The sequence below is a fragment of the Sinocyclocheilus rhinocerous genome, unplaced genomic scaffold (genome assembly GCF_001515625.1).
Source record: "Sinocyclocheilus rhinocerous isolate Xijiao unplaced genomic scaffold, SAMN03320098_v1.1 scaffold436, whole genome shotgun sequence".
Lineage (NCBI taxonomy): Eukaryota > Metazoa > Chordata > Actinopteri > Cypriniformes > Cyprinidae > Sinocyclocheilus > Sinocyclocheilus rhinocerous.
In genome coordinates, this window is record NW_015631718.1 from 20,224 (window position 1) to 33,951 (window position 13,728).

Genomic DNA, 13,728 nt, shown 5'->3' on the forward strand with positions numbered 1-13,728 from the left:
CAGCTGATAAAAGCATCACAATAATCCACAAGTAATCCACGTGACTACAGTTCATCAATTAACGTCTTATGAAGTGAAAAGCTGCGTGTGTGTAAAAAACAAATCTATCATAAAGACATTTTTCACCTCAAACTGTTGCTTCTAGCTAAAATATGAGTCCAATATCCTTGCTTTCTGCTTTCGCCATTGAAACAGTTGTCTCATCTGAATTAGGACAGACATATCTACAGATCATGTACCATTTAGAAGAGAAATCAGTCCAAAACAGTTCTAAACAAATATATTGATGGATTTTTGAAGTGAGAGGACAACAGAGTGCTCATATTTTGGTCAGAAGCTACAGTGTTTAAAGTTAAAACCCCTTAAAGGAATAATTCACCCTAAAATTAATATTTTGACATCATTTATTCACCCTGTAAGGAATTTAACTCATTAATTCTTGATAAGGGAATTAATCATTAATTTTATTTCTAGCTCAGGGTTTGAAAGGACTCGGATCTGAAAATTCTAAGTCCACCTGTTTAGAACTGATTTCAAATTTGTTATTTTACACCTTATCAGCTACTCGTCCTGTGAGACGTTAATGTCAGTGTATATTACCAATTTGACTATATGTATTTTCCCTGGCCACGGGCTAATACGTTCTTTGATAATTTGTAAGCTCTTAGAGAGGTAACGTGATCTTTGGCAAAGGTTTTAACCTTAAAATTATATGACACCAGACAATGATCCTTTATAAATGAAACATGAATTTTATTGGCTATTCTAGATTACATTAAAACTAAGCTAAAATACACACACACACACATATACAGTTCAGAAGTGAGTTAACGGAGTTGCATGAAGTTTCAAAGTTCTAACTCGTTTTCACGAGTGGTTTTAAATTCAGCCTGAGAGAATTCACAAAGCAGATATTTTGTCTTAAGTTTACTGCTTAAATCAATCATCAGCGTCAGTTCAGCAGATAGAAGATTTTGTTCGTTTACTTGCGTTTTGCTTTGGGTGACAGCTGAAAAGCTGAGTCGTTCCTCGTGGCTACTGGAGGGGATTCCGTGGCTGATTGGCTGTTGATCTGGCGCCGGAATGACGTTTGGATGACGTCCTTTCGGGAAGCCCCTCGTTGGATTGGTTGGTTGCCGGGTTACGGAAGAGGCTTGAGCAGTCCTGCTAAAAGCCTGAGTTTGCCACACTTTGAAGATCGTGTTTCTCTGAAGTGTTTGAGTTCTTAGATGGTCTCGCTGGGCGATGTTACGGCGTGGGGGCGCGTTGTCGCGCTCACCAAGGTGAAAGCCAAAGGTCTGGAGAGAGAGAGAGCGAGCGAGCGAGCAAGACTTGTATTCCTATTTTAAGCAGGCTGACTTTTGTCCAGCCCATAGGTCGTTGTCCAATCAGATGGTGGCTTAGCCACGCCCCATACTGTGTCGACCCAGAATATTGGAGTCATGTGCTGGGGTGATTAGCAAACCTCATGATGGCTGATAGGGGCATAGCAGTGTCCATTCATGTACTAGAAATCCCTACAACCCTCATGTTGGAATTTTGGTAACCAAACAGTTGCTGGTAACCATTGACTTCCATAGTATTTTTTTCTTCTTCTCTATACTATGGAAGTAAGTGACTACCAGCAACTAGGTTACCAACATTCTTCAAAATATTTTCTTCTGTGTTCAGCAGAAACTCAAAGTTTTGGAACAACAGGGTATGTAAGTTATGACAGAACTCTTATTTTTGGGTGAACTATTCCTTTAATGATGGATTTGTTTCTTACAAACAAACAGCTTTACACTTCACAAGATGTTAATTGATGGACTGTAGTCATGTGGATTACATGTGATGTTTTGTATTGGCTGTTTGGAGTCTCATTCTGACTTGCCCCATTTACTGCAGAGGATCCATTGGGGAGCAAGTAATGTAATGCTAAATTTCTCCAAATTTGTTCTGATGAAGAAACAAACTCATCTACATCTTGGATGGCCTGAGGGTGAGTACATTTTGAGCAAATTTCCATTTTTGGGTGAACTATTCCTTTAATATCCATTCTTTACTATTGGTCCAGTAAAGTTCTATATGTTATCATGTTAATTGATTAGGTGTCAAATTGAGCCTTATTTATATAAAAACTGACAGCATGTTTGCAGGGCCGCATTAAGACCTCACTGGGCCCCGGGGCTATGACTTACTGCAGGGCACCCCATCACAATAATGATATATATAGCTTAAAATAGGATTTTTATCCAATCAAAATTTTTGATGCATTGCAATTTCACAATTCTTGCTACCAATTCCAATATCACAAAATAAAAAAATACTAGCCTAAGTAAATGAATTACAATAGAACAAAGAAATTGACCTACAAACACTTAAAGCACTGAATAAGAAATACTATATTGTATAAAATAAATAGACTGAATAGTCTTCACTGAATAATTCAATATACATTATTTTACAAAAGCGATTCGGTCAAGGACAGTGAGTGATTTATGTTTAATTTACATTATTGACAAATAGCAGCAGCAGCTATATTATGGCGTTTTTCCACTGCATGGTACGACTCAGCTCGGCACGGCTGAGTAGGCCTACAGCACGGCTCGGCACGGCTCGGTTTGATTTCATGCAGTATCATGTTCAGATAGTACAGAACATGTGAACAAATGTCAAGTCCATTCAAGTCAATTTTAAAAAGCACGGTACAAATAATGTTTCAATGCAGCTTTAAAGAAATCATGCTTTTGACCCTTCAGTGAATAAATCAAAAGCAACAGTGGGATAAAAAAAAAAAAAACATAAGATGGATTGAAAGCTGGGGGAACTTATCTTCCCATGGCAAGACATATTTAATAAATGTCCAGTGTATAGGTTGTATTATATATTGTACAGTATCTGGTTACACTGTATGCGTAATGTTAGTGTAATGTCATATATTCACTGAATAAATGAAACTATGATATGCAAGACAATATGTGTCAACAAACAACAAATTAAAAAAAAAAAAAAATTCAAATCAATTAAAGTTTTTGCACCTTGCTTCCCCCCCCCCTTCTGTTCCCACAGTTGCTTTGGGTTTATTCACTGAAGGGTCAAAAGCTGTAAAGTTGCATTAAAACAATATTTGTATAGAGCTTTTTAAAACTGACTTGAATGGACTTGACATTTGCTAATATGTTTCTCACAATTTTTCTTTCGTTTCTGTATAGTTTTTTTCATCACTATAATGTCACGGATTGTTCCGTCTATCTAAAACCACATTTACAACACTTGAACAATGGCGTGGAATGTTGATGGATTCTAGAGGATTTACATTTTAGTGGAATTACATAACTTGTTTGGTCTGAAATAAAGTAAAACAGCTAACATTATTTCACAGTAATATATATATATATATATATATATATTTACAAATTATATCTACAAACTATGAATATAACAACTTGTATTGCGATAACCTATGTGCCTTTTCAATAGTGATTTGTAGGTTGACATACATTAAACAAATGAGGAGCATAGATTCCATCACTAGTGTGTCCTAAAGTAGTGTAGGCTAGTGCAGATTAACGTTATGCAAGTCAAATAAGAATTTGTCATTGACCAGGACTATTTCACTTTCCTGTGCATGAGCATCATCTGTTATAATCATAGTGCACTTTGTAGCCCAACATTTTTCCCCCCACAAGTTGCTTAAGCCAAATAAATACTACTGGTAAATCCTATAGGAAAGAGTTCCCTAGAACAGTGGTTCTCAATTCCAGTCCTGGGCTACCACTGCTTTGCACATTTTGTATGTCTCTCTTATCTGACGCCCTCGGTTCAGTTAATGGATCTCCCTCCTAACGAGCTGATGATCTGAATCAGGTGCGTTAAATAAGGGAGACATACTAAATGTGCAGAGCAGTGTGGTACCCCAGGACTGTAATTGAGAGCCACTGCCCTAGAGGAATCCCTGTCTAGTCCAAAGCCCCGCCCCTCGCGCGTGGCGCTGTCCATCACAGTAGTGCTGCTATCTGAAACTCTGCGAGCTCAAGCGCGCGCCCGAGCAGATCGCTGCTGAAGCGCGAGGCGACGGAGGTAAAGTTCTGCCGCTCAGACTCTGAAGGATCACAGTCCAGCGAATGAGGAGTGAATTCACGCACCATGTTCTGCGATTTGAACACTGTCGCTTGAGAAAAGGAAGACTGCTGTAAACTTGCAATCATGTTTTGGACTATTTTGTTGCCGTATTGTGTGACTTTTGTGTTGGGAAATAAGACCGACGAACGAATACCTTTCTTCCACGGCCATGTGTTTGAAAACTCTCCACTTGGCTCAAAAGTGAACGGACTGAGTATCCCGGTGAAGCGCATCGACCCGCAGAGATGGTGCTCCAAGTCCGGGATGCACCTGAAACTCCTGGGGGACCGGAGTGAAGATTTCCACGTCTTCGCCCATCACAAGCGAGGACACATATTACTGAAAACCTCTAACGTTCTCGATCGAGAGGAGCGCGCTGAGTATTTCCTCAGTCTCGCGCTGTGCTGTCAGAGCTGCGCGTCAGCCGAGCGCGTCGTGGCCGAAGTTGCTTCTATTAAAGTGGACGTGCTCGACACGAACGACCACGAGCCCACTTTCCAACATGCAGACGTGAAAATAACTTTGGACGACGCCACGGCCCTGAGGTCGGTGGTGTACACGGTGAAAGCGGAGGACATTGACAGCGGCAAAAACGCCGAGCTCATATACTACGCGCTCCCGAGAAACGGCAGTTTCTATGTAGTGCCCAAAACCGGCGACATCCTCCTCGTGGACTCGATTCTCGGTCTCGCGCAGTCAATAAAGTTCAGCGTGTTTGCGCGAGACCACGGCTGGCCCGCTCGGACCAGTCAGAATATGGATATAGAGATCAGTCCGCGCCAATGGCCAGCTCTTCCTAAGCTCGATAACCGACTCTCGAGAAAGTCCCGCTCCGTGCCGGAGCCTGTGCTTATCACTGTGTCCGAAGACGCGAGTATCGGCTCCGTCATAATGAAGCTGCACCCGGTGAGGTTTCAGTCCGCCAGTTTTGAGCTGATTCACCCGGACGCGGATAACTCTCCCGTCACCGTGATTCGGGACAGCGGAGATTTGGTTATATCAAGGCGGCTCGACCGAGAGACGCAGCCGCTAGTGGAGATAACTGTCAAAGTGCAAGATAAGCGAGGTGAGTGCGCCGTTATTAATCCAAATATCTGTACAATACGACTATATGCCCCGGTCCCTTTCCCACCTGTACAGTACGTGACAATGTATCCAGTGCGTGCTGGCAGATTTCACCTGAACACCCCCCCAAAATGACGCGCGCCTCCATGTACCCAAATCCTCCTCCTCTTCCCTCAGATTGAGCACGTCATATGCAGTTTACCTGATTACAGATGCACAAAGTTCACAGGAATCAAAGTTTAATTATCACTCGCGGTAAAGTCTAACGTGTAATTGACACGAGTCAAGGCGCAGATGAAGCCACGGGTGCACTGCTGCATGAATGACAGCGATCGATTGCACTGTGATGCAGAAATATATTCATACACACCTGGGTGACAAACGCAGAAGCTTACATAAAATGATCCCTTAATTTGTAAACCGTAAACATTCGCATTAGTAGGATTTACTGTGAATTATGCAAATGCTTTGTTTTCAACATCAACAGCATCTTTGCATCCTTTTGACTTGTAACTATAATTTTGGTAATTTCTACTCAATTTTGTGAGAAATTAACTGGATTTTCTTAATCGGTATTTAAATTCAAAGCTGTCAATAAAAAGTGGGATGAACTTAACACTGCCGGTTGGCAGCAATTTTTCTTCCCTCTTACCTTGGGCTTTAAATAATTCCTCTCCATTTAAATGGGTCATTCAGTCAGTGCTCAACAATTTTAAGTCTTTATGTGTGTTTGAGGAGAAAAGGAGGGAATTTGGTAAGGTACTCACATGGGCCCTTTTACAGAATCATATCTTACTTCTGTATTCACCTGTAATTTGCGTCCTTTGCGTTGCAGGTGAACCCTGCGCATCAAGCTGAATTTAGGCATGAATCCGGGGTGATTTAATCCTTTTTGAGTTGGAGATTGTGCTCTACTTTCCTTCATCTGCTCGCATTAGCTATGTAATCCCATCTCATTCATTTTCTCATTTTGGGGATTTAAGACTGGCAGCGCAGTTAGAGCAAACTGCAGGGAAGATGAGGCATTTAGTGGAATGTGCTCAAATTTGAGCAGTTGACCGGGCATGATTTAGCAGCCTGTGATTTAATTAGTGTTGGTTTGTTAATCAGGGACTTTCTGCTTGCTGGACCTGCGGCTCTGGAGCTACTGTTTTTTTTCCCTTGAGTCCATGTTCCTAGCATATGTTCAAGGGCGCTTGTTTGTGCGTGTGGGGATGTTTGCAGGTCTGTGAATGCTGTGTGTGGCCCTCTGTGAAAGCTTAGCACAAACAATGAGGCCAAACAGCTGGTTTTAATCAGGAGTGAGAATAGCGTCTGCTGACCTCACATTTGCCTTTGGCTCTTTGGAAGTAATGAGCTTTCAGGTAACCACATTTATTTAAAAAAATTGGGATTTTTTTCCCCATGTGTATTAAAGATATTTATATCTTTCCTCTTCTTTAGCTTTGAATATTGCATTTTTTATTTTTCATCATGCTCTTATCAATACCACAGTGTAGAACACATCATATTTCCTAAGGGAATGAAGTCAAAATTCTCTTTTGAATTAGCTGAACATCCTTCATTATTGAAATTCATAAAGTGAGAATTTATCATTTGAACAAATCTGTAAACATACACGCTGAAAAAAATGAAATAAAATCATGAAACGACCGCAACCTTGCAGAGCAATTGATGTCATCCTCCATGGCAAATTTAAAACCTCACAGCTATACTTTGATCTACGTATTCAATCATTAATATGCAGAGAAGATGAAAACAATCTAAATGCACTGGGTAGGCCGCTGATTCTCTCAAGTACAACATTCTCCTCCAGAACAATCAAGGAAGTGACAATGTCTGGAGGTGAATGCAGAGTGTCTTCATTATCTCGCACTGCTGTCAAGATTGCTGAATGTTAACAACGTTCATCTACCTCTCTTTTCTGTACTTTTCTCTTTTGTCTCACTTTTGTGTGCTAACTGGATCATTGTATAGAGTACCATTTAAAAAGAATGCTTTTTATTCAATGATTGAATTGATTTGATACATGTGTCACTAACATCTCACATTAGTTTGTATGTATAACAGGGTTTCCACAGGTCCTAAAAAGTCTTAATTAACCCTTCTACAAATTAAGGTCTTAAATTCATAAAGTCATAACATTAAATGTCGCATGCACTGCAAAGAATCTTCATCAGTATTTTTGTCTTGTTTTCAAGTTCAAATATCTAAACATCCTTAAATCAAGATACATTTACTTGGGATGCAAAATAAAGATAGTTGAAGTCTTGATTTATGATAAATTGAAAAAAATTAATTTTATTCTTTATTTTGTTTCCCATTTGAATTTAGTTGATTATTCTGGCAGATTTGTTCTTGTTTTAGTCGTTAACAACATTTTGATCAGTTTCACACAAAACGACATCTTATCTTCTGTCATTTTGCTTTTCACTGTGTCTTGATTTTAGAATATTTTTTAGAAGACATTTTACACCGGAAAATGACGAAAATACTGAGGAAGAATTTGCATTGTGATAGAATTCTGTTGTATTTTCAAACTATTGCTAACATAACTCTTTCATAAAACCCTGTATAAGCCAAAAATACTTGCAACATTCTACAGTATTTTTAATAATTTTACAAACATACCAAAAAAAAAATCACATTAATTTTACAGAACAAACTGACTGCTGTGATTGCCAGATTACTAATAAAGTGATGTAATTTTTATATACCAGTCTACTAAATCAGATTTGTACCTTAAAATGTACTTACAACTACCGTAATAATACAGGTGTTTTAGAAGAAAACCATTGTAAGTGGCCTGTCCATAACTTGGCCAATACACACAAAGCCAAAACACCATCCGGGCAAAATGGGAATGTCCTTTTACTATTTTTCGTAGATTGACTCTTAGGGTTTACGGTAACACTTTACAATAAGGTTCATTAGTTAACATTAGTTAGGTTTTACTTATTTATAGTAAAACTTTATAGTTTACTTATTTATAATTTTTCACCATATGTGGAAAGGCAACTTGCAGTTAACCAATCAACAGGTTTATACTATGTAAGTTTTACAGAAAAAGACTAAAATTGCTAAACATTTTTTTATAGTACACTGTTCAACATTTTGATTTTAAATCTAAATGATTAGATTTTACATTTGCATTTTTACAGTGCAAGTATACATAACTGATATGTCTGTGTCTTTGTAAATCTTCATGAATGTAAATTATTCCAGATATCATCTCTCTTCCTACAAATCACTCCATACATCTTCTTTTTCCGTGCATGTTAATGTGTTGTGTCTGTAGAATCACTGAGCGAGTCTGAGTAGTTTGACCAAACAGTCCAGTCTGAGTTGTTTTTCTGGGTCTTTCCTTACTTTCCCCCCACATTTCTTTATTATCTTTCTAACTCTCCACCTCACTTTCTATCTTTTTCCTCATAACCCTTCAGCTTTCTTGTTAGAGCATGTCTGATACTGCCAGTCTTTGTGGTATCAGTGCTGTAGGATCAATTAACCCCTGCATGCTGATAGTTTGTGTGTGCTTGCGTACAGAGCCAGTATTTGTGTGTATACCAATGACAGACCTCGAATCCCAATCTCAACAGTGCAGTATTTATACCTTGTCGGTTGTCTTGCTCAAGCCCTCTTTCTCTCTCAATTACAGATGATGGAGTCGAGCTCCTTGTAATTCAGTGCAAGTTGTCAGATTGAAAAGAGATTGACACTAGCCTATTCTACCCTCTCTCTCTTGCAGCTGGTCTGGAACATTCTGCTCTTAGTTATTTCCTTTGTCTATATTTCATTAAGGTGACAGACATGCATTTTCAGACATGCACACACATCGCCATTATCCTCACATGTGGAATATGGCCCAGGTGTCTGAAGCCATAGTTTTTGCATTACACCAGCAAGCAGGTGTTTTGCACGGGAGATTCTGAGCCCCACTCTGGTAATGGCCCTAAACACCCACATCAACAGGGCTTAATTTGAATGACAGGCTCAATGTTTTTCTGGGTCTTGACCAGCCTTCAATACTGAAAATCTGTTAATCTGGTCAGCATGAGCCAAAGAGTTACCACAGCATATGGGGAGCTTCTTCCGCCAGGGACACAGAGGAACTAGCAAATGCTTCACAGAGTCAGACGCACACACATAGACTCAAACACTCCAGCAAAAGCCCTAAAACTGTGTGCAAAACCATCTCTCTAGTAGACAACACACACACACACACACACTCACACACACACACAGAGACACAGACATATATACTTCCAGATAACCCTGGTAACACATGAGTACACTTAATTTTTCTTGCAGTGTCTGGCGTGTATATATATATATATATATTTACATTTACATTTAGTCACTTAGCAGACGCTTTTATCCAAAGCGACTTACAAATGAGGACAGACATGCACGATATTTTCACCAACTGTCACTTTCTCTTTTTTTCTAATAGTAGAAACTTAAAGTGCACACAGATGATGTCTCAGTGGTTTTCTGTCTATCTGTCTGTCTGTTTTCTATCTTTTTTTTTTTTTTTTTAAAAGAAATATTGCATTCATTTTGCAGATCAAAGCTACTGATAAATGAGCAACATCACACCCAAATGTTTTTCTTACTTTACTACTTACTTTACAAAAATATTTTTTGGTTTGAATGTCCAACTTCCTCTATAAAGATGCTGCTGACCCACATTCAAACCAAAGGATGTGTGTACATAAGCATCTAGATAGCTCTGAAGTTTTATTTTTATAAAATTATTTTTGTTTATTAAATTTTTTGAGAGTAGTCCTAGTTTTATTTTCAGATAAAATAGTCCAAGAACACACCAGATTCAGCTGCACTGTTATTTTTAGAGTTAAGAGGAAGGGTTAGAGGTTTAATGGTTGTCCTCATGGCAGGTAGGAGGGACAGGATCACCAGAGAGAGAGAGAGAATGAGAGAGCTGCTGGTGTTCGCGGTTGATAATGTTTCGATTTGTCCACTATCCAAGGGATGGAGATAAAGCATGCGTAAAGATTGACAGCTATGGAAAGATAAAACTATTTAAATAATTTAATGAACTCTAGAGTGAATGAATATTTAATGTAACAATCTAGCAAATATAGAAACACCACACATTCAGAAAGAATCATTGCTACAGCTACAACTTAATAAGAACAAGTCTTCATTCAGCAGCAGGAGTCACAAAAGCTCTTCACTGTGGACCTCAATCTGTAATCTAAGCATACATTTAGCCATTATAAAATTATGTGGGAGTTCTGTGGCAAACAATGGGCTTTATGACTTTCGTATAGTCACCCAGGGCTCTCCATTCAATGTCTGTGACACAAAATGAATAGGAGGTGTGTTACAGTCCAGATATGCATGTACCAGAACAAGCTCCAGACATGCCGAGTTACCTTAAGTGGAACAAAATCAGATGTAGCAGATGAAAAGTTCACTGTGTCGTGTCTCTGAACATTGGAACATTGAACGTTTGAACAGTGGCAGCTCCAGTTAATCACGTCTGTGAAAGCAGGTGTGAATGGAAGTCATCCAGTTTTCTGCACTGTTGTGTTCATGCTTGATTCAGGGAGCACTTGGAATTTTCTCTCTTTGCTTCCTGATGATTTGAGAGTAGTTTATGTCAAACATTTTGAAATTTTAGGAAGCTTTTTTCTTGGATCAGATGAGAGAGTACTCAGTTTAGAAATGGCATTTAGTGATTCAGTCAAAGAGTTGTTCTGGGGCTGCTATTGGCAGTGTGGTTACTAACAAGTCAAATATAATGAAGCGATTGCAAATAGAATGTTAAGCACCTTTATTACCTCTGATCTCCATTATTTCTGTGTTCATTAAATCCGGCAATGGTGTATTCACATTGTTTCTCTGATCCATCATTAGTTCTGTGTTTATCTATGTGTGATGTGAAAGAAATTGTGGATGTATCTTCACAAATGTTGTGGCTAACAACAGCCCCACCAACACACACCCCTATCACAAGTATTTGACTTCTTATTTGCATCAATTGTCCAGTTTCCCTAACAACCACACCACTGACAAGAAAAAAAGCAGTATTTCTGGCATTGAGGGGTGGCTCTGTGATCTCTGCCTCTGAGGAAAAGCATCACATACATCCTGTTCGTACACACAAAAATGCATATATATATACTGAAATATACTGAGATGTGCAAATATTTACCACTGGATGTTAAAGGGATAGTTCACACAAAATAATAATAATAATTAAAAAAAAAAGGTAATGATTTACTCACCCTTATGTTGTTCCAAACCTGTGTGATGATCTTCTGCGGAACATAAAAGAAGATAATCTGAATAATGTTGCGGTCAAAACAATATTGGACCCCACTGACTTTTATTTTATGGACAAAAGATGCATTTTTACAAAATATATTCTTTTGTGTTCCACATTAGAAAGTAAGTCATACAGGTTTGGAACAACATAAGGAGACATTCACACAGAACGCATTTTTGCAGATACAAAAAAAGTGAGAAGCAAGGCAGTGGAATGGAAAAAAAATATATAATGTCTTGAGACGCATTTTTGAAAACACTTTTAGAATGCTGTCTTATGTTGCAAAAAATGCAAGATGTGAGTGTAACACTCAAACATGTCCATCTAGCATGTTTACATAGAAAAACAATGGAAAAGCAGTGCAGTGAAATGCAAAACGTGGTAAGTTCCCAGTCCTTTGGAATTATTTTGAAAATACTTAATTTCACCAGCAATCAATTTCGCTGAACAACAGTATATATGACCTCTCCTTAAATCGTTTGGAGAAAAAAAAAAAAAAGGCTGCTTCAGTCATACTGAAATCAAACTTTTAAAGCACATGTAAACAGACCCAGATCTGTGCATACACAAACGGACACATACAGCTTATCCAAATTCCCCACAATGCCTATTGAGAAGCGAATAAAGTTGTATGACAGAATGTATGAGTGCCATGGCTCCATCATCTCCTCTCTCTCGATCTCTCTACCCCTCACTCCTCAGGGAGACACTCTCACTGTTGGTAATTGGGAGTACACAGCCTATATCCTACAGCTCCTCTTAAATTAGCCTTGTGTCACTGCGTTTATGCCCCAAACTCTAGATTGAATGTGTGTTTGCTTGTGTGTGTGTGTGTGTGTGTGGTTATGTAAGGATCTGTTTATATGCTTATCATGCTTGTGTAAGCAATGCTTCTGACCGTGTGGGGTTTGTGTGTGTGTGTGTGTGTGTTAGGCAGGCAAGACATACTCCAGAATAGCCGGATTGCTTCATTATCAGAAGGCAGCTAGGTAGAGATCCAACTCTATCTCTCTTTCTCCATCTTGTGTATTATTCAATCTTGGCCCATCTTGGCATTATTTTCTCTTTCTTTTCTCTTTCTTTTCTTTTCCCACCATTTCATCTGCTCTGCTTAGGACTGTTCTGTGATTAGTTTGTATCCAATCTGGCTCTCTCTGATATAGGAGACTGTGAGTGTGGCGGCCAAGTCTTCTAATTGCCAGACTTAATCAAACAGACAAATGGGAGGATAGCAGGCAGCCTGTGACCTTTCCAAGATGGCATCCTCGCCTCGGCTCTCGAGCAAGATAGTTGCCAGCCAGCTCTTCTCTTAACAATGCTGACAAATGCAACTGCGTCTGGGACTTCGGTACCATTTCCTGTCCGCATCTAATAGGCCACGTGGCCCTGAATCGCTGGAGCCTGTGATGAGTGCTAAGCCTTCCGTGCCTGTGTTGCCCACTATGGCTAATGTTATGACACTGGCATTCATCATACGGATCTATGATATCTGTGTGTGTTTGGAGGGAGTGTGTGGAAGCTGACGGCATATCCTGAGATTTGGCCCTGGAGAGCACTAGCTGAAAGTGATGCAACATTAGCAGGCTAGCAGCTTGGTGTGGTTTCACAGCATCAATCTATTTTGAAGTGTAGAGAAAGGGTGCATTTACACTGTCAACCAAGTCAGATTTTTTATTTTATTTCATTTTTCTGGTGGATGTGTGTTGCAGATTGGATCTTTTTGCATATGGGTAAACAGCAACAGCAGATCAATATGGATATATAGCGCTGGGTTATATTTAACCTAGCATTTTTTAGAGTGTGTATATATATATATATATAGAGAGAGAGAGAGAGAGACTGATTGATTGTCGGATTTTGTTCACTTTCATATGTGGCTAAGTCTAAACACCTTTAACATTTCGCATATTTCACAGTGTTTTATTGTTAATATTCACTGTGATTGACTGTAAATATTATTTTGTAAAACATGCATGTGTAATGAAGTAAATGAAGATATCAAGTTATGTGTGTAAATACAGTATGCATAGAGAAGAATAAAGAGAATAAGTCATTTTAAAATGGGTGAAACTGGCCTTTCACTGATACACTCAAGGCAGTTTTTTAAACATGAATGACATGATTGAGAATTAATTATTTCACTAATGTGCAGAATTAGTGTAATGTCACGTTCCCTTTCAGTCGGTCACTCTCGACGTCACGTCGGATGACCGACGAATTGGGATCTCGAGAGTGACCGACTGAAAGGGAACGTGACATTACAG

At 39.1% G+C, this 13,728-nt stretch overlaps 1 protein-coding gene across 1 annotated transcript in view; it reads left to right on the plus strand.

Moving 5' to 3' along the window:
* The first annotated feature begins 4,052 nt into the window (after positions 1 to 4,052).
* The window catches only part of LOC107741884 (neural-cadherin), a 307,523-nt gene continuing 297,847 nt past the window's right edge, over positions 4,053 to 13,728 (plus strand). The window contains exon 1 of the mRNA XM_016554680.1: positions 4,053 to 5,170. Within this exon, the coding sequence (XP_016410166.1) occupies positions 4,189 to 5,170 (982 nt within the window). The 5' untranslated portion in view covers positions 4,053 to 4,188. The remainder of the gene's footprint in view (positions 5,171 to 13,728) is intronic.